The sequence below is a fragment of the Garra rufa genome, chromosome 6 (assembly GCF_049309525.1).
Source record: "Garra rufa chromosome 6, GarRuf1.0, whole genome shotgun sequence".
NCBI lineage: Eukaryota > Metazoa > Chordata > Actinopteri > Cypriniformes > Cyprinidae > Garra > Garra rufa.
In genome coordinates this window covers 39,282,293-39,308,434 of record NC_133366.1, presented here as the reverse complement: position 1 = coordinate 39,308,434, position 26,142 = coordinate 39,282,293, and the positions used below count along the sequence as shown (strand labels likewise).

The following is a 26,142-nucleotide window of genomic DNA, read 5'->3' as shown; positions in this document are numbered from 1 at the left end:
CCCAACACTGCACATTTTGCATCTCTCCTTTGTCTGATACACCTATTTCAAGTCTTGGAGTCTCTACTGATTAGCTGATGATCTAAATCAGGTGTGTTTGATGCAGTGTTGGGGGGGCCTCCAGGAACATGGTTGGGAACCACTGCACTAGAGTATAAGGACCCCCGCAAAAGAGTCAGAAATTATATCACACAAATCTGAGTTTTTTCTTAGAACTGCAAGCTTGGGTAGCAAGTTTAGAGAAAAAAAGAATTGTTATCCACAAACTCAGAACTGTAAGAAAGTCTGAATTTATACCTCGCAAATTTAATTTTTTTCTTACAATTGCAAGTTTAGATAAAAAAAAGTTAGAATCGTGAGACGCAAACTCAGAATTGCAAGAAAGTCTGAATTTATATCTCGCAAATCTAACTTGTTTCTTAGAATTGCAAGTATAGGTTGCAAGTTTACAGAAAAAAAGTTTAGAATTGTGAGACGCAAAGAAAGTCAGAATTTGTATCTCACAACTCTGACTTTTTCTTAGATTTGCAAGTTTAGGTTGTAAGTTTAGAGAAAAAAGTTAAAATTGTGAGACGCAAACTCAGAATTGCCATTAAGTCAGAATTTATGTCTCGCAAATCTGACTTTTTTTTAGAATAGCAAGTATAGGTTAAAAGTTTAGAGAAAAAAGTTAGAATTGTCATCTACAAACAGAATTGCAAGAAAGTCTGAATTTGTATATCACAACTCTGACCTTTTCTTAGAATTGCAAGTTTAAGTTGCAAGTTTAGAGAAAAAAGTTAGAATTGTGAGAAGTTAACGCAGAATTGCCAGAAAGTCAAAATTTATATCTCACAAATATTACTTAGAATTGCAATTTTAGGTTACAAGTTTAGAGAAAAAAGTTAGATAAACTCAGAATTGCCAGAAAGTCAGAATTTTTATCTTGCAAATCGGACTTTTTTCTTAGAATTGCAAGTTTAGAGAAAAAAGTTTAAATTGTGAGAGGTCAATTCAGAATTGCCAAAAAAGTCAGAATTTATATCTCACAAAACTGACTTTTTTCTTAGAATTGCAAGCTTGGGTTGCAAGTTTAAAGAAAAATGTCCTCCAGCTTTCGATCCAATAATAATGCAATGTCTTTAGATCCAATTATATATTGTACTATTAAATTATGATTCCAAACAAAACATTAACAAATTAAGTTCATGGCCATGATTTACTAAAACAAGGGAACAAATTATTATATATATTTAAAAGCTGACACTATTCATTATGTACCTTCAATAATTGCAGGACTTAACTATTGAATGTAAAAATGTAATTTGTTTTTGTCTTTTGGAAGCTGAATTCAAAGTCCATTTGCCTCAAAAATCTGAGGAGTCACATGCTTGAATGTCTTTTTGAACAAATCAGTTAAGTAAATACATCTTCGTTTTAGAAAACCGTGTCAGTCTAAGGAAGAAAGTGAAGAACAGGATCCTTTCATTCTTCAGGAGGGCATGGAAGACTATAAAGCGTCCTTCGCTCTGTTGCGAGACTAGAGTGGAGCCATTTGTGTCTCCACCAGATGACACAGAGCCGGACCAAGATGCAGATTCATCATGTCCTGCAGAGCCCTCTGATTTCCAGCCAAATGATAGTGAGTCTGCTGCCAGTTTTACTGTGGTACCCTGCAAAAACAAACATGTTAAATCTGTATTATGTCTTGTTCTATACAAAAAATGTTAGAATGTTCTTTATGTATGTGTGTTTTTTAGAATCTGAAGAGTTTGGCTATAAAACGGAAATTGCCACATCAGGAGCGTTTGGCACAATGAATGAGGAAACCCCTCCATCTAACGGCAAACAGGTATTCTTAACGAATTCAACATTTTGATTTTATATATAAACGTGTGCCTTGATAAAAATAGATTGTAGATTCAAAAACCTCAAAAATTTGATACTGAGGTTAAGTGCATGCTTCAACATGCTCATAATAATAACTGTTTTGTAACCTCCTGCAATTAGACAGAAGATGCTGATTGCCTAGATGAGCGCAGCTACAGCAGCGACACATCCGAGGATGACTGTGAGGCGGATGTGATTGTTTTTGGCCCGTTCTCCATCCTGAGAGAAAAACCGGTCCATAGGCTGGGTGAATGGAGCTTTAACAGCTTCTTTATAGATGAAGGCGGAAGTGACGATAGCCTGTATCTGTTAAGTATTAGCAGTGGCACGTCCTCTGCTGAGGAACCAAGAGGCGTTTGGCAGAACGGTCCTGCTGGAGAAACATGCACGTGTTCCTGCAATCGGAACATGTACGCTGCAGGGCCTTCTTCAATGAGCCTAGAGGCGCAAAGTGATGACAAGGCACCTCCTGTAGACAGTGTGGAGAACAGCACAGGTAAGACTGATGTTACACTGGAAACTGGGACATTTATGTAGATGTTAAATACGAGCACAGTATAATAGGTTATAAAGATAATTCAGTCTTTTTTTAACAAATCTTTTAACATTTTGTTTTAGAAAAACATACCAGTTTAAGGAAAAAGGTCAAGAATGGGATTTCTCCATTCTTCAAGAGAGCATGGAAGGCCTTAAAGTGTTCCTGCTGCTGCTTCTGCGAGACCACGGTTGAGCCATTTGTGCCTCTATCAGAGGACTTAGTGCTGGCTGATCCCAAACCATACTTTGTTGCAAAGCCCTCTAGTTTCAAGCCAGCTGATGGTGAGTCTGCTGCCATGATTACTGTAGTACCCTGTCAAAACAAACAAAAACCATTTTAACCAGTATTTTTGTCTTATTTTATACAAACTACTGCATTATCTTATAACATTCTTTCTTTGTATGTATTTTTTTAGAGTCTGAGAGAGTTTGAGTATGAAATATTAATGGTAGAATCAGGAAGTGTTGGATTTCTGTGAAGCGGTTTCAACTAATAGGATCTCTGTGAAGGCAGCAGAAACCTCAAGCCCACCACATCAGGACCAGAGAGCCCAGCCCAGCCTTCCACTACTAGCCTGACCAAATTAGTAGTGGTAATAATAATAATAATAATAATAATAATAATAATAATAATTAAATAGCTACAATATGGTTTTAAAATACCAATAACATGATTTGTACATACTTTACAGACATGCACAAATAGACTTGTGCCTGAAGTAGCATATACTTTTTTTAAAGGTAAATTTTAAGATTTAGAGGTAAGTGATTTATGTAAATGTATACATTTGAATTACACTATAATTTTATGAATTATTTATAAGCCAGTATTTGTAACTGAAAGAGATCTATGTAAATGTATACATTTGAATTACACTATAATTTCATGAATTATTTATTAGCCATTATTTGTAACTGAAAGAATCTCATAGTTTATTGCTGTTATGTATTTGGTTCAAATAATGGTGATGATTAAAAATTTGTATTAAAAATATCTATAAATATAGAATGTCCCTTTCTCTCTTACTTTTGGTTGCTCAAAAAGGTGAAATAGACTCACAAATGTTGAAGTTTAAATGAAAAAAGTATACAAATAAATATGTTAAGGTGAGATTTAGTGACATCTATTTTAGGAAAGACCTCATCATGAAATAAAATTAATATGAAATAATAATAATAATAAAAAGAAAAAAAAAATATATATATATAAAAAATATTTCAGATTTGAAAGTATGTGTTTAGATTTAACTAAAATAATGACACTATAATAGTCACCAATCTGGTTCTATTTATTGAATTTTTTTAAAAATTGTTATTATCTAATTTATTTATTATTATTTTACATAGAAATAAATAGTGCATAATTTTAAAGTGAATATTGAATATAGCACAATTTAGAGCTGAATGTAGCATGTAATGGGAAAAGTATTCCAACAGCATCAGATCACACCTGCTATCACATTTCATAAAAATTTCATGAAAGATTTCATGTAATATGTGTGCTTAACTCTGCGGTAAATATGCAAAATGTGCTGTGGACATGTCCCACACACAAATTACACCTGAGGAAAATTAAGCTATCACTGTTTTAAAAAAAAGATTCATTAATGGGACATTAGGGACAAAATATTGTTAAATGTACAGTTTTTGGAACTGATAAAACCCTGTAAATTGACATGCCCGGAACCTCACATTTGATGTTTTTTTCATTGAAATAACCATGTTTCTTCACAGTTTTTTTCTTACCAGTTACATTACAGTTTTATTCTACATCTTATGTTGTTTAAGAGGTAGTTCACCTGTGAAGTTCTGGCAACCACAGAACAGATTCACAGATTGTATTACAGTGTAGGGCGGATACTTTATCGGCTATGAGTTCATGGATCAAAATTTATTCAGACACCTTCAATATTTCTCACATTATCAGTTTATTCACTATAGTTTAGAAAATGGTAGTAAAACATGACAATAGTTCATCTTGATAATGTCAGATAAATTTGATAGAAAGGTATATAACAAAACATGGTCAGGTCAAAGTGTCAAATCAATGTTTTGGTCCCAAATTTTTAAAATAAAGTTTACTGGTAGTCCACTGTATGAAGAATGTTTTGGTATATGTCTATAATATGCGGTTTACTTTAATTTGCTATCCTCACTTACATAAATGAACTACAGTATCCTGCACCCACTTGTAAAAAATATTAAAAATTATATCTGGTGTCTAAATTTTTGGTTTGACTGTACATTGTTTGTGAAATGTAATAATTGATGCACAATTGCTTTCATTTATTATCCTAAATTATTGAAACCTAGTTTTATTTTTTTGTTCTTTTATAAAGAAAATAATTTTAAAATAGCAAAGTTCCATTAAATAGATCAAAAGTGACAAGGATTTTTAAATTGTTACAAATAAATACTGCTCTTATGCAATTACTATTCATCAAAGAATCCAAAAGAAGTGTCATAATTTCTGCAAAAACATTAAAAAGCACAACTGTTTTCAACTTTGATAATAATAAATGTTTCTAGAGCTGCTGAAAAAATATTCACATGCTGATGCAAAGAGAAATTACTTGGCAAAAAAATTTTGGTAGTAATGTAATTCATTATATTACACATTTTAGGTAATATAATCAAATTACTTTTAGATTATTTTTAGATTACTTTTGTCCTGTGAAGTTCTGGCAACCACAGAACAGATTCACAGATTGTATTACAGTGTAGGGCGGATACTTTATCCACTGCGCTGAGTTTATGGATCACTAGTTTAACTGCTTTCATTATGAAGGTCAAGATAATTTGGTTGTGCCCCATAATGAAAGATTGTTACTCCTGGTTTTAATATGAATCATAGTTTACTGAAGCCCACCGACTACTGGTGGGAACAAGTATTGTTGAACAGTGACTATATGAAGGCCGACTCAATGAGGGCTTTAGAACTACGAGCTAAAGCTAAATAAACGAACCGTTTACACAGAACAAGTTTGTGCTTTAAGGGAAAACAAACTAAAATAATTGTTTAAACGTTAAACAGGGCGTTCAAGCGTCACCAGTAGTAGAAAAAAGAATAATACGGCTGTTACCTTCTGTTGTTACATTCTGAGACGTGTCTGAAGTGCGGCGCGGCCTCATTGAATCATTGATAGATTTTTTTTTGTGTTTTTTATTTATTTTTTTTATTTATTTTTTTACAATCAAATCGGCATTCATACTGTTAAAAAAGAAATGTATTAATTGTTGGTGCTATGTTACTATTCATGAGGCATGTTTTTGTACCCGCCCAGAGCCGTTAAAAAAGCTAACGTCCTACCCTGAGCCAATCACAAGGCTGAATGACGAGCGCACGTAACGTAATTAATATTCATAACCCAACCTTTTCTCATTGTGGGAATGGACAAACATTCGCAACCCGGAAATCTAATTGAGAAATGTTTGTCTGGACGGTTTGCTTAAATCTGGAAATTTTGGCTTTATGTGTGACGATCAATCAGTGTGATGGAGTCTGAGCGTAAATCGGCTTATGGCGTGCGTATAAACATTTTGTGTTTCACTTACTGTTTTTCCCAAGTGTAGGAAAGCAGAGTCACGAGAGCAGCTGTATAACGTTACAACTTACTCATTTCCAAATGTCCTTGACATGACAGACTGTTGCTTTGATGTGTGTGGTTTATGTGTACTATGAAGTAACACACTTATTTGTCTGTGCTGCTGCTGTTGTTTTTGTTTGTCTGTGTTTGTCTGTGTGTGTGTGTGTGTGTGTGTGTGTGTGTGGTAGCATTAGTAGTAGAAGAATATACACTGTTCTTGTAATCAGTTAAACCTCTATTCAGTGACTCTTATGTCTTTATTTCTAATGTGGCTGCTATTCGTATCACCAAATGTTTTGATAATGGCGCTATTCGCTAGGGAATTTAACTGGTGACAGGAGCCTATTAGAGAATGTGTCTGGAATAGTGAGTCATTATTGGGCCCTAATACAGTTTATGCAGTAGCACTTTGAAATGCATGACTTCAAAGTAAAGCAGCTTTCAGCTAATGGCTGTAGTGTATGGATGCCAATGCCATGACTATTACAACCTACAGTCTAACCTCTATGTGTCTCTTGTCTTTGTGGCTAGAATAACACAAATGTAGATTTTACACAAAGCACTGACGATGACCCTCTTATTGATGGACCACTGGTATCCCAAGATACACTTGAGTCAGTCATCAAGAGAGAATTTAAGAAATTACCCACTCACTGGGCTGTGGGTGTCATCTCATTTTTACATGTGAGTATACAAACAGACAATTGCAAAAACAACTAAATTTACTTGAGAAGGAAAATAGTATTTTTAGAAAATTGTATTGAAAAATTAGACAAAAATAGTATTGGCAGAAAAATCACAGGTTTGTTAAGCGCACTCTCATGTTGTTCCAGACTTCTTGTCATTTTTTTTTTGTACAATAATACTTTTTTTTGAAGAAGAAGAAGAATCTTTAACCTTAAATTAGCCCACATTATGGAAGTACCACTTTCACAGTGTGCTTTTTGTGTAATTTCTCTGTTTCTGATTTGCAGGTGGTTTATGTTGTGGTGTGCATTCTAATCACAGTATTTTGCTGGATATCTGATGAGCACACTCCTGAGTGCAGTGCGGCATTGAAGGGCATCGACTCCAAGACTGTGGTCTTACTGGGAAAAGTTGCACTCTGGGTGCTGGTCTTTATATATGATAGATTTGTCCAGCATCACCATAGCGCTGTGAGACGGAGAGGTTATCTGGACTTCTACAGACTGACCCGTGGAATAAAAAACCTTCCACTGCTCATTCACTCTACAGGTGAAAAGATGCTTCTCACTATGTTAATATTCCACTCCTGAATCTCTATGAATAACTTACTATTGCTAATTGAAGTACTCTCTCAGTCACATGTCCAAATACATGTTGTGGTCACTAATGACCACTAGATGGCGCCGAAGTTATTATTATAATGGTAAATATACAGTCAAAAATTTATTCAGACTCAGATTTCGAATTAAACTGTGTCAGAAGAAATTCATCTTGATAATCACAAATGAATTACAGTCAAACTAAAGTTTATTCAGACACCTTTAATATTTCTCATATTATCACAGTTTATTCACTATAGTTTAGAAAATGGTAGTAAAACATGACAGTAGTTCATCTTGATAATGTCAGATAACTTTGATAGAAAGGTATGTAACAAAACTTGGTCAGGTCAAAGTGTCAAATCAAAGTTTTGCTCCCAATTTTTTTACTTGTAGTCCACTGAATGATTTTTGCGTATAATATGTCACAGTTTACTTTAATTTGCTATCCTCACTTACATAAATCAACTACAGTGTCCTGTACCCACTAGTAAAAAATAACAAATGACATCTGGTGTCTGAAAAATTTTTGGTTTAACTGTACATTGTTCGTAAAATGTAATAACTGATGCACAATTGCTTTCATTTATTTTCTGTAAATATATAACTGTAAATATACAGTGACTGTGAAATGTAATTATTAATGCACAATTGCTTTCATTTATTATCCTAAATGACTGAAACCTTTTTTAGTTGTTTTATAAAGAAAATAAGAAATTAGCAAAGTTGCATTAAATAGATCAAAAGTGACAGGATTTTTTTAAATTGTTACAAAAATCTATTCAGGGCTCTAGAGTGCGACCAATTTGGTCGCATGTGCGACCTAATTTCTCAATGGTGCGACTAAAAAAAATCAAAGGTTGCACCGGTGCGACCAGCCGTTCGAGGTGGGAAAAAAACGAAACTCCGTCACTCTTAAAGTCTCCCTGTTGCTCAACAACAGACACACATTAGACCCATATCGTGGTCTAAACCAATCAGAGATAAAGGACGGGTCCCCCCCCCCCCTCCCCCCTCTGATTGTCCGTGGTCCAGATATTGTCAAGCGTTTATAACGCCTCCTCCGCAAAAACACGGACTGGATCGCGGACTCCATTCATAAAAACCGAATTTACTATGGCGCGGAATGCCACGTAATACGTTGATTTCTGGAATGATAAATCAAAAGTTGGTCTGTCACTTAATTCAAATCGCGATATGGACTAGTGTCTATGAAAACTGAAAGGCAAAAAGACCGTTTAAAATGAATCCTGCATGTTCCGTTTGCCTCTATGTATTAATGGTGGAGACGTGTATTTTTTTAACTACACGTGTATAGGCTACTGAAGCACGCTCCCGCTAATTTTTGGCATTTGCATCTCACATGAACAGATAAACTCAATCTCCAAACCTACTGTGTCACTTTTACCGTTTCATTTGAGAAAGCATCATATCATACTGTACACACAGAAACTTCAAGGCAACCTGTCAAAATAAGAGTACGGTTTAACATGAAACAGAACAATATTAGTCCTGTATTACTTTTGTACAGTATAATGTAGGTGCTTATATATTCCTATTTATAAATCATATATATGTTTGCCAAAAATTAAAAAGGTTTATTTTTCATTTGATTAAAAATAAATACATGTTTATGAGAAAAATTAAAACAAGAATTTAAAAAAATAAAATAAAATAAAAAAACAATTGTAGAGCCCTATTGTTCAAAATGTTAAAATAGAGAGTTTTGTCCTTATTTTTTCACTGAAATGTTTTCGTTATTACACAAAGTAGGGTAAAATACTGGGGAAAAAAATATGCTTCAAATAAAGAACTTTATATTGACCAGATTGTTAGTTAATCATTTACAAGTCAATATTGCCTATATGGACAGGGATTAAAAAATAAATAAAATAAATGAACTTGTAAAACTGCGGTGTTGAATGTGATGCGGTTGAAAATTTGGGTGCACCTAACTTTTGTGCTGGTGCACCTAAGAAAAAAAGTTAGGCGCACCAGTGCAACCAGTGCAAAAAGTTAGTCTAGAGCCCTGCTATTTATTATTTACTAAATACTGCTTTTATTCAATTACTATTCATCAAAGAATCCTAACAAAAGTGTCATAATTTCTACAAAAACATTAAAGAGCACAACTGTTTTCAATTTTGATAATAATATTAAATGTTTCTAGAGCACCAAATCAGCATGCTAGAATTATTTCTGAAGGATCATATGAGACTGAAGACTGGAATAATGGCTGCTGAAAAATATTCACATGTTAATGCAAAGAGCTGTGTAGATTACTTACAAATTGTAATCCGTAACATAATTCATTACATTACACATTTTAGGTACTTTTAGATTATTTTTAGATTACTTTTGTCCTAACTAGTTTATCACATTGGTTTAAACAGGATAATCTTGTACCATAATAATGTAAAAATACAAAGAGTAAGAAAACAAATTCCATTTGTTGTTATTAACAATTTACAGTGCATTAAATATTATGTTACGTCAAGATTTGCCAAACTGGTGTTTGTGAAGGAATTGCAAGGGGTTTATAAGTTTAATAAAAGTTTAATAAAAAACTCATAATTAATTAAATGTAAAATAAAGAGATGTAGATAATATTTAAATCACAACAACTTAATTAAAAAAATTATTATGTATTTTATTTGTTTACCTGCATGTCATGTGAATGTCAGAGAACCAATGAACATGCAAATGTGATACTTAATTAAAATATTTATTTTAAAATCTCAGGGGTACTTCAAGTAAATATATCAAGTGAAAGAGAATCAGATGACAAAAAAGTTTGTGAATTTGTGTATTAAATGATTTTGAAGAATGTATATAATCAGGAAGCTATTTTAGAAAGTACAATTTAAAAGGTGAAAAAGAGAAATTAGCGAGAATCAATAAATTATGAATAATTTATTATTATTTTATAAATAATATGTAATCATGTAATCTATAAAAAAGTAGTCTGATTACAAGTATTTTAAAATGTAATTTACTCTAATTACAAGTACTTTTGGAATCTGATTACGTAATCCAGATTACATGTAATCAGTTACCGTCCAGCTCTCTTGATGCATTTTTGATCAAATAAATACAACCTTGGTGGTTAAAAAAGCATACAGACCCCAAATTTTTAAACGATAGTAAATATCTTAATCAGTAATTGTGAATACTACAAAAAAGCAAACTGATTTGAACTGAACCGTGACCAAATTTCATATTTCATGCCTAAGAAGCCTAATGAAATTAAATCATAATCAAGTAAATATATACACTTCTAACCAGTGGTTAACAGTAATTGATTTTCAATGGCTGATGTAGATATCCATGGCTAATATAACACAGAATTGCTCTGTTTTTGTCCCTTACACAGGTAATGCACTGATCCTGACTGTAATTGCTCCATCTTCTCTGCTGGATGCACGTGTGAAGAATCTTTCTGTATATCTTCTGCTGGCCATCATCTGTCTGGAGCTACTGCTGTCAGTTATATGCTTGCTTAAATATGCAGGTACTCGCACACAAGATTTATTCATAGTTCATTCTGAATCATATTTTTGTGCAGTAAATAACACAGAATCTAACACCAAACCTTCTGTTTATTCTCTATGCATTCGTACGCGCACACATGGGGTCCAACATTTTCTTTTGCCTTTCAGTGACGCAGCATTAAAGTGATAGTTCACCCAAAAATAAAAGTTCTGTCATTAATTACTCCTTATGCTGTTCCGAACTCGTAAGACATTTGTTTATCTTTGGAGCACAAATAAGACATTTTTGACGAAATGCAAGTGCTTTCTAATCCTGCATAGACAGCAAAGCAAATGAGGTTTTAAAGGCTTTGAAAGGTAGTAAGGACATAATTAAAATAGGTAAAAAAAGCTCTTGGATTTCATCAAAGTTATTATATTTTTTGCTCTGAAGATGAACAAAGGTCTTATAGGTTTAGAACAACATGAGGGTGAGTAATTAATGACAGAATTTAAATTTTTGACTGAACTATCTCTTTATATAGATCCCATTGGCCATTAAACTAGTTTTTGCAGTATTTCATTTTAAACATTGATTTTTTTTTGTCCTTCTGAAAGTGTAATTATGTGGGGGTTTTTAGTGTATTTGAAGAAAGCATTAGTAATTTCGTAGCTCACATCATCATATACCTACCTATTTTCTGAAAAGCTACCACTCACAAAAAACACTCGTTTTGATGGCTAATTGCAAGTAATAGTTGCCACAAGAACAGTACATGCACACACCTCCCCCAGCATGCATTACAATACCCAAGCTTCTGTTCTTACCTCCTTTAGAAATCCACCAGGCAGCTGTTGTCCCTCTCATCCTCTTTTACATGCAGTTGTGCACCATATATGATAAATAACAACTATTGCTTTTGCGTGGTAAGAGAGATGTAGAAAAGGGGAACTATTTGAGAGAATGTTAAAGAGAAAGACCATATGTGGGGGGAAGAGGCTTGTTATGGATACACGGCTCATCTTTGCCAAAGGCAACCTGAATCCACCCCACCCTAATACACCATGGCATTGTCTTTAATGTTGACACACACACACTTACACACATTCTCGTATCAGTGCCTGGATTCCAGAGATGATTAGTGAAGTGAAGCTTGACCACATGTTATCTATAGAGACACACCCTCACTCGCTCACTTCATTCTCAATGAGGTCTATCAGCAGATATCACCTCATGTCTCATATATCACTCTGTGAATTATGCATGAGGCCGGGGAAATGTTTTTGAGGCATATGGGGTCAGTACGTTTTTTTTATTAATACTTTTATCGTATACTTTTGAAATGCGTCCTTCCAAATTCATTAAATTGATAAAATAGTAAGAGTAAAGACATTTTATAATGTTACAAAAGATTTTGTTTCAAATAAATGCTGCTTGTTTGAACTTTTGAACTTAAGTGTCACAGCACAACTGTATCCAGCATTGATGATGATAATAATAATAAGCAGAAGAAGAAATGTTTTTTGAGCACCAGATCAGCATATCAGAAGGGTTTCTGAAGGATCGTGTGACACTGAAGACTGGAGTAATGGCTGCTGAGTATTCAGCTTTGCCTTGGAGACTTTTAGTCTTACGAACCTTAAACTTTAAATTGTAGTGTATGTGAGTAAATTTAGATATAAAATATAAAATATTTTATATAAAATATAAAATGAATTTTTTATAAAAAAAAATGTACAATTAAATATTAAAATAAATAAATGAAATAAAATAAAATAGTGATGTGATAATCAATAGGAAATATTTAAAGCTCTGCACATTTTCTATTTCCATTTTTGCTTCCAATGAAGCATAAGATGCTCTTTGGAACATATTTGAAAAATATTATGGATAACATGAGCGACAGAACAGAGTTCATTATGCTTGAGAACTGCTGCAAATACAAGTGACCAAATTCTGAAATTATTATTCATTTTTTATTTCAACTTTTCACTTAAATTTCACTTAAAATACTGTTAATGTTATTCTTAATAAGCTATATTAAATTAAAAAAATGAAAAACGACTCTAGACATTATATGTTGATGTAGCTTAGCATCTACAAATTTACAAAACTTTCCTTTTCACTCTCACATAAGATTATTCCCGAAAGAATAATCCGAGATCTCAAACAAAAACCCTTTATTTGCCGCACATTTCTTGTGCTAACGAGTGATCTCTATCCATTTAAAAACCGTTTATCTCCTCCTATCCATATATCCATCTCTCTGTCCCCTTCCTAAAGGAAGGTGCAGTTAGGTCAGAGTCATGCTCCAGGGTCTTTGAAGTGTCCTCTGTGATGTTGTATCTCTGCCTCTCTCTCTTCATTTGAACATGAATGCAGCGTTCTGTATGGGCCGTATGCCGCCTCTGCACTTCAAAGGAAGTTTAGGGCCCTTCAAAGGGGGCGAGGGAGGTGATTGGGACCTGCTTTGTTTTACCGCGATGCACGGACAACATTCGCTCGGCCCCCGTCGTGTCCAAATGTGCTCGAGGATGGCATTAGTGCGGAATGCAGAAATATGATGCTTGAGGGAACTCAAAGTGCACTTTATTTTACATTCAGAGTTCTGGAATGAAATTCCTTTCAGTTGCTTGAGTTCTAAGAGCTTGGATATGTCGCACCAAAGTGTGAGATATTTGTATGCTTTGGACTTCTGTGCAACATTGTGTTAGAATGCAAATGAATTATTGACCGTTAGGTTTGGGTTATTGTAACGGTGTTTATTTTTACGGTGTCTTTTGTGGAGGAAAGCACTACTGTTTAGCAAAGATATAAGGAATGTGACACGTATATCAGAAAGACTGTCGCTCTTTCTCTTTAAAAACATTCTTTAAAGGCTATTCTTGATGTGTGGTGACAGAAGCGACAAATTGCCCTTAATAACCTTCCAGCATTACATATCTAAACTCACATACATGCAGTATTTGTCTCAAATAACTGTTTTAGCTTCATTTACTATCATAGGTTGCACTTATACGGCACTTCAGAGCGAGAGAAAAGGTGTACATTATCTCTAAAGAGGGATTCCCTGATCTCCTTCCTGCCCAACTCAATGGCCTGTTGGCCCCCATTTCCTGCAGGTGATTGAAGAAAGAGCAGTTTTATCTGATTGGTGTGTTTGTGATGTCTTGGCCAGGTGTGGGTCAGGAACCACGCTGAGGTGTTTGTGTATGTGTGTTACTGTTTTTGGTGATTATGGTGTAATTAGAACATATTCAGAGCCCTTGAGATATTTTCCACTTTGATTCGTAGATTTTGACAGATATGATTAAAAATGTTTGCTCTCCTAAAGCACAAACTATACTTGTCTTATTAGGTTTGAAGGTGAAGTATGTAATATTTCAGAATTGGAATGCAGAGACAAATATAAGTATTCATTGCATAACATCTCAAACGTTGTCGCTCAAGACATAAGGCATCTCTCGTCAATTGCTACCTAAGTTGAAGGTATTTTGCAGAGTTTGTGCCATAGACTCCAAGTAATATTACATTTATTAAAAGAAAATTCAATGGCTACAACAGTGGATACAACTTCTGTGTTAATTTGCAAGTACAAATTTGTTCTTTTGAAAACATGAGATGAATCAGATTCTGATTTTTCTCAGATAAAAAAAATATTGCTACTGATTCAACCCAGTGGTGCAATTTTGAAGCAATACTACACATTGTGATTGACCAGTGGTGGACTAGGATGGGTACGTGCCTAGAAATACTTTTTATGTGCTTTGATAGGAAATAGTTCCCTCAGGATGTTGACAAAATTGCCAGAGAGCAACTTGATCTGTCTTAAAGAGACTTTAGCAACAAAGCTTTGTTTGGTGTTAAAAGTACATCACTAGTAATGGTTCAGAACTACACTACTGTTCAAAAGTTTAGGGTTTGTACAGTTCTGTCTTTTTTTTTCTCTGAAAAACTAGGCAACACTGTATGTATTTAACGTTTTTATATTTTGGTATTTTTTTATATGATATGTAGTTTATTCTAGTGATGGCAAAGCAAAAGTTTCAGCAGTCATTACACATCATCATCTTTCAGAAATCATTCTTATATGCTGATTTGGTGCTCAATATTTCTTAATAATATTAATGTTGAAGACCGTTGTGCTGCCTAACATTTTTTTTGGTGTTATGTATTTATTTTATTCATTTTTATTATTATTTTTGACTAATGGAAAGTTTAAAAGAACAGCATTTATTTCAAATAGAATTTATTTGTAACTCTCTAAAAGTCTTTGCTTGCACTTTTGAACATTTTAATGCTTTTGAAGGGTAATTTGTGCATGAATGACTTTCCAGATGTTTATCCTGACATACGCAAATGTAAGACTGTGATTTGTGTGCGTGACAAACAAAGGAACAGTTGGCACAAAAATGATCTATTGCGAGGTTGAAAATTTTAGACTGACTTACTCAGTGTTGTTTAACATTAAATGTTCTGAAAAGTGGCCATATTTATTTTAAAATCAAAAATTAGGAGGGGGTCCAACCAAATATATTAGTTCATGAAAAAAAAAAAAAAATTGTGTCAGATTTTAAATAAAAGTTATTTTAGATTCTCGTTTAACATTTGAAAAGCATGTTAAAAATGTGCAGTGACACATTAATTCATACAGTTTTTTTTCTTTTCTCATTTTTCCTAAGGAAAATCTATTCTTAGACCTTTATATACCTTATATAAACATGCTTTGAGTATTTGACAAGATACATAACAGAAACCATCATTGTTTTATAATTAAAAAGTACAATTTCTTTACTTGACAATTTTTGTGTTTTACAAGTGTTGTTTAATGTACAAAATTGTCGTTGTACATGCTATTATATTGATGTTTTTGTTACATAATGCATTTTGGCACTCTCCTGCAAGGACAGCAGATGAAATTTAGCTCTTTAGGTAATTTTGGGGCAGTTTTTGACTGTCTGTTTTCCCTGTTAAAAAATAAAATAAAATAATTTGGTTTCTAGCTACTACTATTTTAAATAATTTTCACTATGTTTGCCATGTTTTAAAATCATGCACGTATTGTGAACTCTAAAATCTTTAGTTCAGATTCTGATTGAATTTGCTTGAACTGGCTGTGCTGTTGCAGTGTAGGGAGTGAAAGTTTGCTGATTGAGAGGCACATTAAAGGTGTGAGAGAGGAGGGAAGTGACGTGTGAATTCACACAGCTGCCCTGCGTTCTCACGCTCTCAAAACACACACTAGCCACGCGTCTACTAACACACCTTACGGTGAAGAATATCCGAGCTGAACGTGACTCCTGCTCACTCACACTGAACGTGTGTCTTCACACACCTAGCTCACGTTAAAGCATGTCTTGCGCCGTCAGACGCACACCACAGCTATCAACATTTCTGTCTGGCTCAGTTTGTCCCATTTTTCAATGGTAAATACCTTTCCTGTTTATTGTGTTAAAGGAGGAGTTGGAATAAGAATGAGAGTGTAAATGAAAAGATAGATGATATACGTTTCAGGTTGTAATGGAGAAAAAAAAAAAGTTTAGATGTTCTTGTGTCAGACTTTTGGACCCTGCTGTATGTTGAAATTTTTGTAAAAAAAAAAAAACTACGTTGTATTTTTATCTCCTTGTATTCTGTGTGTTTTAGTACATGTGGTGAAGTTTAATAGCAAGAAGCAACATCCTGATGTGACTGAAGAAGAACGCTCTCATGGCTGCTCCAGTGAAGCACATACAGAGACAGGCTTCAGGTAAAACACTGTGATAGACCCATATATACAGTGCTCTCCATTAATATTAGCACCCTTGGTAAATATGAGCAAAGGCGGCTGTGAAAATAAATCTGCATCGTTTAGCATTTTAATCTTTCATTCAAAAAATTCACACAGTTCTAATCTATCATTGGAGTAAAACAGTTGAAAGTGGGGGAGGGGGGGAATCTCATTCTGAAAGCTGTTTTTTTGCTCCAATGCATGTTGACCATAATTATTGGCACCCCTAGAATTTATTATGAGTAAAATATCTCTGAAGTATGTTCCCTTTAACATCTAAATTTTTTTTAGCACACCAGGGTTACTGAGAGCCTGAAATTGTCCAGCCATGCTTCCTGTTCCACAGTACCGGTATTATAAATATGATGAACACAAAGGCCAGATTCCCTTAATCATCAATCACAAGGAGTAAAACCAAAGAATATAGTTCTGATGTGCAGAACAAGATTGTTGAGCTTAAAGTGCCCCTATTATGCCATTTTAAAGATAGCTAATATTGTTTTATCAGTCTCTTAAAAGAGGTTTACATGTATGCAAGTTCAAAAAACACTTTAGTTTTCTCCAAAAATAGATTTAATTTTACCCCGTTTCTAAATGATTCGTAAACGACTCGTGTGAAGCAGTTCGAAGAATCAGTCTCTCTAAACCCCTCCTTTCCGTGAGCCCTCACTGCTGTGATTGGTCAGATGGTGCAGTCCTTCATGATTGGTCTACCGCTACAGCGCAAAATGAAACGCCCATTGCCATAACTGAATGACAGCTGTGGAGACCTGTCAATACATAGGGTAAAATCGAGGCCATCTTTTCTATCAATTCGAGTCTGACGATGAAACGGTTGAAGTGGCACATCGACAAGAAACTGTTTCGCAAGCACGACTGGAGCAGGACGTTTCTCAGTGGTAATTGTCATATGTTAACTGTGGAAAGTGCTTGCAATTTGCTTTTGTAAGCGAACCAGGCACACCTCTACGTTGTGAACTTCAACATTGTATAATGCATAACACTGCGTTAAGCCATCGTTTATCATTATCATTACTTAAACTAATAAGACAGACAGACAGTCAAGCTGCATCAATCACAATTTTTTAGACTACATTGCACTCACAGCTGAACAACAGAACTACAGAAACGCAAGTTAGCCGGTTACCAAGACATGAGCGGGGTTGTTACACACCATAACGTACACAAAGACGTATTTTGAACGATCGCTAGAAAATACAATCATCAATTATTAATCATACTTAAGTTACAGGTAGAAGTTCAGAGGAGCAAGCCGGTCCAAATAAACTGGGCACTGATCCATTTTTTAAAACCAAGCGTTTGGTGAATCCCGCGTTGTAACGTTACTCCCCAAGATTGGAAAAGCAGTCATCAGTAAAATGACACGAACACAACACAAGATTGGAATTGTACTGCTGAGGTGTTGTTGAAAAAATGAATGTTAACCACTCATTCTTTGTAGATTACTCTTTCGGAGGGGCATATAAAACAAATTTACTCTCACAGCGCAGGATACAGCGTCTTCTTGACATGATGTAGTCCACGTGAAAATTGTACTGTTTGTGGGCGGGCAAGTTGTTCGCGACATAGAACGTGGGCGGACATTATGCAAATGTGTTAGTTCGTGACGTGTGGGTGTAACAGAAAAAGATTCGAATTGCTGACGACTCAGCAAACTTCATTTGTCGTGTACTGTCGGCGTCACAACTTTGTAGATAGTTTATGTTCACATTCAGCTACATGACACACTACATGAAATATCATATTTGAAAAGGCATAATAGGGGCACTTTAACAAACTAAAAAGTGGCTGTAAAAAAATAGCTAAAGCATTATTAATCCCCATTTTCACCATCAGAGCAATATTTAAGGAATTCCAATCAACTAAAGATGTTACAAATCGAGGATGTGTGTCTATATCATCCTAAAGCATGGTCAAAAGAAGAGAGAGTTTGAGTGGCAAAGACTCTCCAAGGATCACAGCTAAAGAATTGCAGAGATTAGTTGAGTCTTGGGGTCAGAAAGACTAAAAACAGCCCCTGCTTCACCACAAAAATCTTCTTTGCTCCTCCAAAAACAAATGTCAGCATATTCAGCTGTCAGACACAACTGGAACCTTAAACAGGACTGGCTTCTATGGTCGTATGAAATTAAAAAAAAGAGCTTTTTTTCACAGCAAACAGATAAAAGCTGGATCTTTAATGTTGTGGGCCTTTTTTTGCTGAAGGTCCTGGACATCTTGTTCAGATACATGGTTAAATTCTATCAAATACCAACAGATAAAAAAAAATCTTGTAATCTTGTAATGGGCCATGGTTGGATCTTCCATCAGGACACTGATCCAAAACAAACATCAAAATCAACACAAAAATGTATCACTAAGGACAAAATGAAGCTTCTGCCATGGCCGTCCCAGTTTCCTCACCTGAACCCTATAGAAAATGAGTGGAGTGAACTGAGGAGAAGAAGCACCAACATGGAGCTGGGAATGTGAAGGGTCTGGAGTGATTCTGTATGAAGGAATGGTCTCTTATCTCTTGTCAGGTGTTCTCTAAACTCATCAGGCATTATAGAAGAAAATTGAGAGCTATTATCTTGGGAAAATAGTGTCGCTATAATTGGGTGCCAATAATTGTGGCCAATGTGAACTAGAGAAAAACATTTCAAAATAGGATTTTCCCCCCAGTTTCTGTTGTTTTACTTCAATACTAGGTTAGAATTTTGTGATTTTTTTTATTTTAATGAAAGATCAAAAGGATAAACAATGCAGATTTATTTTCACAGCCACCTTTGCTCATATTTACCAAGGGTGCCAATATTAGTGGAGGGGACTGTATATATATAATATATATATATATATATATATATATATATATATATATATATATATATATATATATATATATATATATCTCGTTCCATTCATTTCTATTGTTGGCAAATAGCTTACGTGTAAATTGGTAAATGATCAAAGATGCATTGTTCCAAAGAAAATTGTCTGATAAATTTGACTTTTTTAAAAAGGCTTGTATAATTTATTTCAGTGGTTCATAGTAGGCCTACACTAGTTGAATAATTGTAATATTAAATCATCAAAAAGCAGTTTGCCTGTCATACTGACCAACACACAAGTCAAAAGTTTACATACACCTTGCAGAATTTGCAAAATGTTATTTATTTAACCAAAATAAGAGGGATCATTTAAAATGCATGTTATTTTTTTATTTAGTACTGACTTGAATAAGGTATTTCACATAATAGAGGTTTACATATAGTCCACAAGAGAAAATAATAGTTGAATTTATAAAAATGACCTTATTCAAAAGTTTACATACACTTGATTCTTAATACTGTGTTGTTACCTGAATGATCCCCCTTTTTTTGTTTAGTGATAGTTGTTCATGAGTCCCTTGTTTGTCCTGAACAGTTAAACTTCCTGTTGTCCTTCAGAAAATTCCTTCAGGTCCCACAAATTCTTTGGTTTTGCAGCATTTTTGTGTATATGAACCCTTTCCAACAATGACTGCATGATTTTGAGATCCATCTTTTCACATTGAGGACAACTGAGGGAATCATATTCAACTATTACAGAAAATTCAAACACTCACTAATGCTTCAGAAGGACGATCACATGAATTAAACTTTTGAACAGAATGATTTTGAATTTCTTATTTTGCCTAAATATCATTTTCTTTTTCATTTAGTACAGCCCTTCAGAAGCGACTTATATGTTTTCCAGAAGTCAAAAGCAGTTAAATTTATCCTGATCTTCAAATTCAAAAAGTTTTCACCCCCTGTATCATGCATGCATTTTGTAAGATCCCTCTTATTTTGGTAAAATAATACATGTTTTGCAGATTCTGACTAAACTTTTGACTTCAACTGTATATGGTTATCTGTATTGGTCAAAAACAGGCCATGCTGGGGCATCCCTAAATTTAATGTGTTTTCTGTGTGACTAGTGTTTTCATAGACACACACACACTCACATTTCAATCCCATGTCCTGTGGACGGGTCAGACAGGTACACATGTATTCTGTGGTTTATTTCACAGGGACGGCTCCGGTCTGGAGGATGTGGTGGAAAAGCAGGCAGACCTGATTGATTATCTCAAACAGCACAACAGCGTTCTGAGCAGGAGGATCCTCGCGCTGACCGCCCAGCAGATCAGAGCCTGACACAGGCAGACAGAGAGAGTGACTCAGGTCTGTTTGTGCGTATGATGAGGTCTGAAGCCTTGCGTGCGAGTGTGTGTGAGGCTGTCTATCTTGACTGGCATCGGCAGCCATGGCTCAATGATCAGAAGGCTTTTGGTGGGAAACGAACCCTGGTAACCTCTCTAACGACGCTCTCGTGTTTCCATGACAACAAGTCTGAGTAGACAATGCCTGCAATTAGGAAGTCAAAAACCTCTTCTGCAGAAATGTTCAGTAAAGATGCTCATTATGAGTTGGGGATGGTGAGATTTAGAGTCAAACTAAAAGCTTTATCATGTAACTTGTTTTCCTTGTTCATGTCTGTGAGAGCATGAATAAGTGGGTACAGTGATTAGTTAGTCACGTATTTAATATTCTTTATTGGTATTTTGGCTTTGCTTCTTTTGTGTTTAGGAAAGAATGTTTCTTGTGGTATGAATGTGTTGGAGCCGTTCTCAAAACATGACCTTTTTAGTCCTGATGCTACAGATGTTGTGAACTACTGTCGTTTTATGTAAAATAATGTGAATAAAATGGTTGAAACTTCATTTTGGAATAAAATTTCCACAGATTTTATTATGTTGGTTGAGTTTTTAATGCTCTCATGGTTCGATGATTAAAAGAAAAAGTTTCATGATGAAGAAAGAGTTAAAATAGTACTAGATTGAAATTTTGTTTAAAACACACCAGGTTCTTGAAAATATACGTTTTGTATGTTGGTAACATATGGTTTTGTATACCATTGTATACCATGTTCAACAAAAGTTTGAATGATGTGTTTGGTGTAACCAAGTAAACAGTAATTAAAATGTAAATTAAATGAAAAGTAATTAAAGTCGAGAGAATTTCTTTACAAATATTAGTAAAAAATATAAACATTTTAATTATAAATTATTATGAAGGGTTTTTCTTTTTACAGTTTGTTTGTTTACTTTTTACAGTTTGAAGGGTTGTCATTTTACAGTTAAAAAAGAAGTCCTCTCTGTGATATCAAATAATTTTTCCATAAAATTTTGGATAAATATCGAAGCCCGGTTCCAGGTTATTGCTACTTTTTTTTTACTTTTTGTTTACAGAATTGCATGATATATGTACTTTTTTTTTTCTCACAATTTGGGCTTTTTATCGCAGAATTGTTAGATATAAACCCGCAATTGCGAGTTATAAAGTCAGAATTACGAGATATAAGCGTGCGATTCTGACATTTTTCTCAGAATTGCGTGATATAAACTTGCAATTGCAAGTTATGAATTCAGAATTGCAAAATAAAAATTCACAAATCTGACTTCTTTTTGCAAATACGAGTTTGTATCGCAATTCTGACTTTCTCTCACAATTGTGAGTTTATATCTTGCAATTCGAACTTTTTTTCTCACAATTCTTTTTCTCAGAATTGCGTGATTTAAAGAGATTTTGCAAATCTGACTTTTTTTGCCAGTAAGAGTTTGTATCTTGCAATTCTGACTTTTTTCTCAGAATTGTGATATAAACTTGCAATTGCAAGTTATAAAGCCAGAATTGAGAGAAAAACACGCAAATCTGACTTTTCTTGCAAATACAAGTTTGTATCTTGTAATTCTGACTTTCTCTCACAATTGCAAGTGTATATCTTGCAATGGTCCCACTTTACATTAGGTGGCCTTAACAACTATGTGCTTACATTTAATTTAATAATTTGGTACAGTGTACTTATTGTGTACATACATGTTTTTACATTATATTTATATATTTTTAAAAACCTATATGTAATTACATTTGTAATTAATTTCTGTAATTACCACTGTTGAACCAACCCTTACACCCTAACCCACCCTGAAACCTACTCATACCACCAAACCTGCCCCTAACCTTACCCATATCCCACCTTAATAGAAGCAAAAGTGTTTTGCAATGCAATATGACCACATTAAATACATTGTACTTTAAGTACATAATAATTAAGGCCACCTAATATAAAGTGTGACCCTTGCAATTCTGACTTTATCGTAATTGCAAGTTTATATCTCACTATTTTGACATTTTTCTTGCAATTCTGAATTTTTATGCAAAAACTACTTTGTATCTCATTATAAATCTGACTTTCTCTCGCAATTGCGAGTTTATTTCTTGCAATTCAGAATTATGAGATATATATAACTTGCAATTGCAAGTTATAAAGTCAGAATTGTGTGAGAACTTGCAAAGCTGACTTTTCTCGTAAATATGAGTTTATAGGTTAATATTTTTTGTTTATATTTCACAGTTCTGACTTTTTTCTTAGAATTGTGATATAAACTTACAATTGCAAGTTATAAACCCTGAGTTGTGAGATAAAAACGCAATTCTGTCTTTTTTTTCCTCAGATTTACATGATATAAGTCAAAATCACGAGAAAAAAGTCAGAATCGCAAGTTTATATCTTGCAATTGTGACTTTTTCTCCAAATTATGAAATAAACTTGCAATTGCAAGTTATAAAGCCAGAATTGTGAGATAAAAACTTGCAAATCTGACTTTTCTTGCAAATACAAGTTTGTATCTTGCAATTCTGACTTTCTCTCACAATTGGGACTGTATATCTTGCAATTCTGACTTTTTTCTTGCAATTCAGACTTTTTTCTCAGAATTTTTTTTATGCAAAAGCTAATTTGTATCTCTTTGTAAGTCTGACTTTCTCTCGCAATTGCGAGTTTATATCTTGCAATTCAGATTTGTGAGATATAAACTCGCAATTGCAAGTTTTGAAGTCCAATTTTAAAGGGGAAAAAAGTGTTTTCAGAATTGCGAGTTTGTATCTCACAGTTCTGCCTTAATAATTAGCACCTCCCAGTTCTGAGAAAAAAAGTCAGAATTGTGAGATGTAAACTCGCAACTGCAAGAAAAAAAAAGTCAGAATTGCGAGATAAAAAGCAGCAATTACCTTTTAATTTTTTTATTCAGTGGCAGAAACGAGCTTCCATAGATATAACTATTTAACATAGTTATTGAATCTATAAATCGGTTTTTAAAAATAGAATTCAACAAAAAAGTAAAATATATATGCAAAAAAGAGCAATCTGGTATCAAGAATGTTGACCTTTCTGATTGTCAAACCGGGCAGTCTATTGATCCCGGTATAATTCTTTTCATTCAGTCCCCTCTTTTCATACAATAAGAGCTTGCAAATTTGAAAGACTTCTATGCCAAGCAGTAAGGATTGAGACACATGAAGCCCAGGTTGAAAAGACAATACACTTTTTATTTAATCAGGATAATAATAAAACATTTGAAGTGCATAACTTACATATAAACACATTTCATTCAGTTCTTACTATTTACAACGATTCTGGCAAACCCATCCTGATTGAGCGATGAGTTTTCAGGTTTTTGGTTGCAGTGGATGTCCCCATGGCTAACATTCATATAACAATACACTCCTTTAACAGAAGTGACTAGCATGGCTTGGTTACAGTATATGGGCGAATGAACAGTCCTCAGTGAGTCCGATACGAAACTCCTTTCTCATTTCCCATCCATCGCTGCTCTTTGGTATTCTTAAGGCATCATAAGGATAGTTGCGCCGTTGTGAAACCTGATAAAGAAGAAAACAGAAACACTTTCAATACACAATCATTCAAGCCAACGGAATAGATATTTATTGTTCTTGATGTGAACTTTGTGCATCTTTTCTTTTAGACATTGTTCCTATATATATGTGTGTGCTCGTCTGTTTGTGTGTTTTGTTAACTCCAGACTAGCTCTGCCTCATTGTGTGGGGGTCATAGAGTAAAGGTTAAAGGTGACAACCTCTCCAGAGTGTCTGAAAACAGTAGGCGGCTCCGCTAGGCTGTCACAGTGAATGTGTGTCCCCAGAGATACAGTGTCACACACACATTTCACCATGAACAACCACCCAAATTTGAACAGTTGAGTATTTTGAGAATTGAGAATTTTTATGCCAAGCTATACTTGGCATCTACTTTATGACTTATCCATTCGAATAACAAAAAAGGCACTAAAGCAGCCAAGACACACAAACTACATTCACCTCTATTTCACCTTATGACCCCCTTGTGTGGCATTAGTGCATTTTTATTCTCATCGTTTAGTGTTTTTTCTTCAGTTTGTTTTATGTTATTGTATTTTGTTTTACAGGAGCAATACAGAATAGCTCATTTGCAATGCTTGTCCTGGTTATTTATTAATTAATTAATGATCATACCATTTATTTGGTTAAGGCTAGTTTTTATATTGATCTGTTGCCTTTTAAATTCTATTGGTGAACCATTCCATAACTACTCCCTTTACTGAAATGGCCACCAGGTGTTTCTGAGGACTGGCATTACTAGGCGTCCCACCCAAGTTTTACAGTGTGTGTGGCAGATAGTTAAAATGGGTTGTATTTACGGGGGTAGGGCTTTTCTCGTCCGTCTGTGTGTCTCTGCTAGGTCTATGTAGGTTTCCACTCTTTTGTGTGTGTGTGTGTGTGGGTGGGTGTGGAGTGTTTGTGTTTACTCCCGGTCCGAGAGAAAGTCGCACGGCTATAAAGATCCAATAATTTCCCAGCTCATTTAGTACAGGGTATTTACCCCCCTCTGTTTGTTTCCGCTGTGGCTTAAGGCCACTGAAGATCCAACAGGCGGTTTGTTAATTAATCTGGGCGTCTATTCTCCAAAGATCACAATAGAGTGGTGCCCAACTTACAGAGAACATTCTTAGAATGTTCTGACACAGTTCTCTAAAAGTTCTTTCAAAGTTAACAAACATTCTTCCAGTATAGACAATTCAAACTAAGTTTCAGAGACCACTTGTGACCCTGGACCACAAAACCAGTCTTAAGTAGCACGGGTATATTTTGTAGCAATAGCCAAAAATACATCGTATGGGTCAAAATTACAGATTTTTCTTTTATGCCAAAAATCATAAGGATATTAAGTAAAGATCATGTTCCATAAAGATATTTTGTAAATTTCCTACCGTTTCTTGCACCCTCAGTTTCTAGATTTTCAAATAGCTCTATCTCATCCAAAACGTGTCCTATCCTAACAAAAAAAAAAATGTACTCTTATGACTGTTGTTGTGGAGGGTCACATTTAAAAGTAACATTCCTATAGTGTTTGGAAAATGATTAAATGGAATGTTCGTATAACCAAGAAAAACATTTTTAAACATTAAAAAACTTGTTTTAAATGTTACCAAAACATTCTTAGAACATATTATTTTTCTTAGCTGGGTAAATGTATTCTTATATTAAGTGCACGCACTTGTTAGGTAAGATTTGGTGTGTGTTGTCAAGGAGTCGCAAAAGTAATTTGAGGTATTTTGCGATTATTTGTCTGCAAATACTTGCATGGAATGTCAGAATTTGGATTTCCTAATGATGCTCCTCTTTGATAGCTCTTTTTCAATATTTGCTCATTCCTCAGAGTAATAAAAGGGAATAAATAGCCTGTGAAGTGAAGTCTTACC

General features: G+C 34.4%; 1 protein-coding gene across 1 annotated transcript; it reads left to right on the top strand.

The window, feature by feature from the left end:
- The first annotated feature begins 5,796 nt into the window (after nucleotides 1-5,796).
- On the top strand, nucleotides 5,797-21,292 carry tmem192 (transmembrane protein 192). Its single transcript, XM_073843101.1, has 6 exons — nucleotides 5,797-5,931; nucleotides 6,525-6,677; nucleotides 6,968-7,229; nucleotides 10,653-10,790; nucleotides 16,397-16,499; nucleotides 20,575-21,292. Exons 1-6 carry the CDS (start codon nucleotides 5,902-5,904, stop codon nucleotides 20,696-20,698), a joined length of 810 nt encoding a protein of 269 aa, XP_073699202.1. The 5' UTR covers nucleotides 5,797-5,901; the 3' UTR covers nucleotides 20,699-21,292.
- The last annotated feature ends 4,850 nt before the right edge of the window (nucleotides 21,293-26,142 follow it).

Bases quoted from the DNA above. Each gene is read 5' to 3' on its own strand.
- tmem192 (XM_073843101.1), top strand. From the start codon at position 5,902: ATGGAGTCTGAGCGTAAATCGGCTTATGGC. The intron at 7,230-10,652 runs GTGAAAAGATGC...TCCCTTACACAG, and splicing joins ACTGCTCATTCACTCTACAG to GTAATGCACTGATCCTGACT. The intron at 16,500-20,574 runs GTAAAACACTGT...TTTATTTCACAG, and splicing joins CATACAGAGACAGGCTTCAG to GGACGGCTCCGGTCTGGAGG.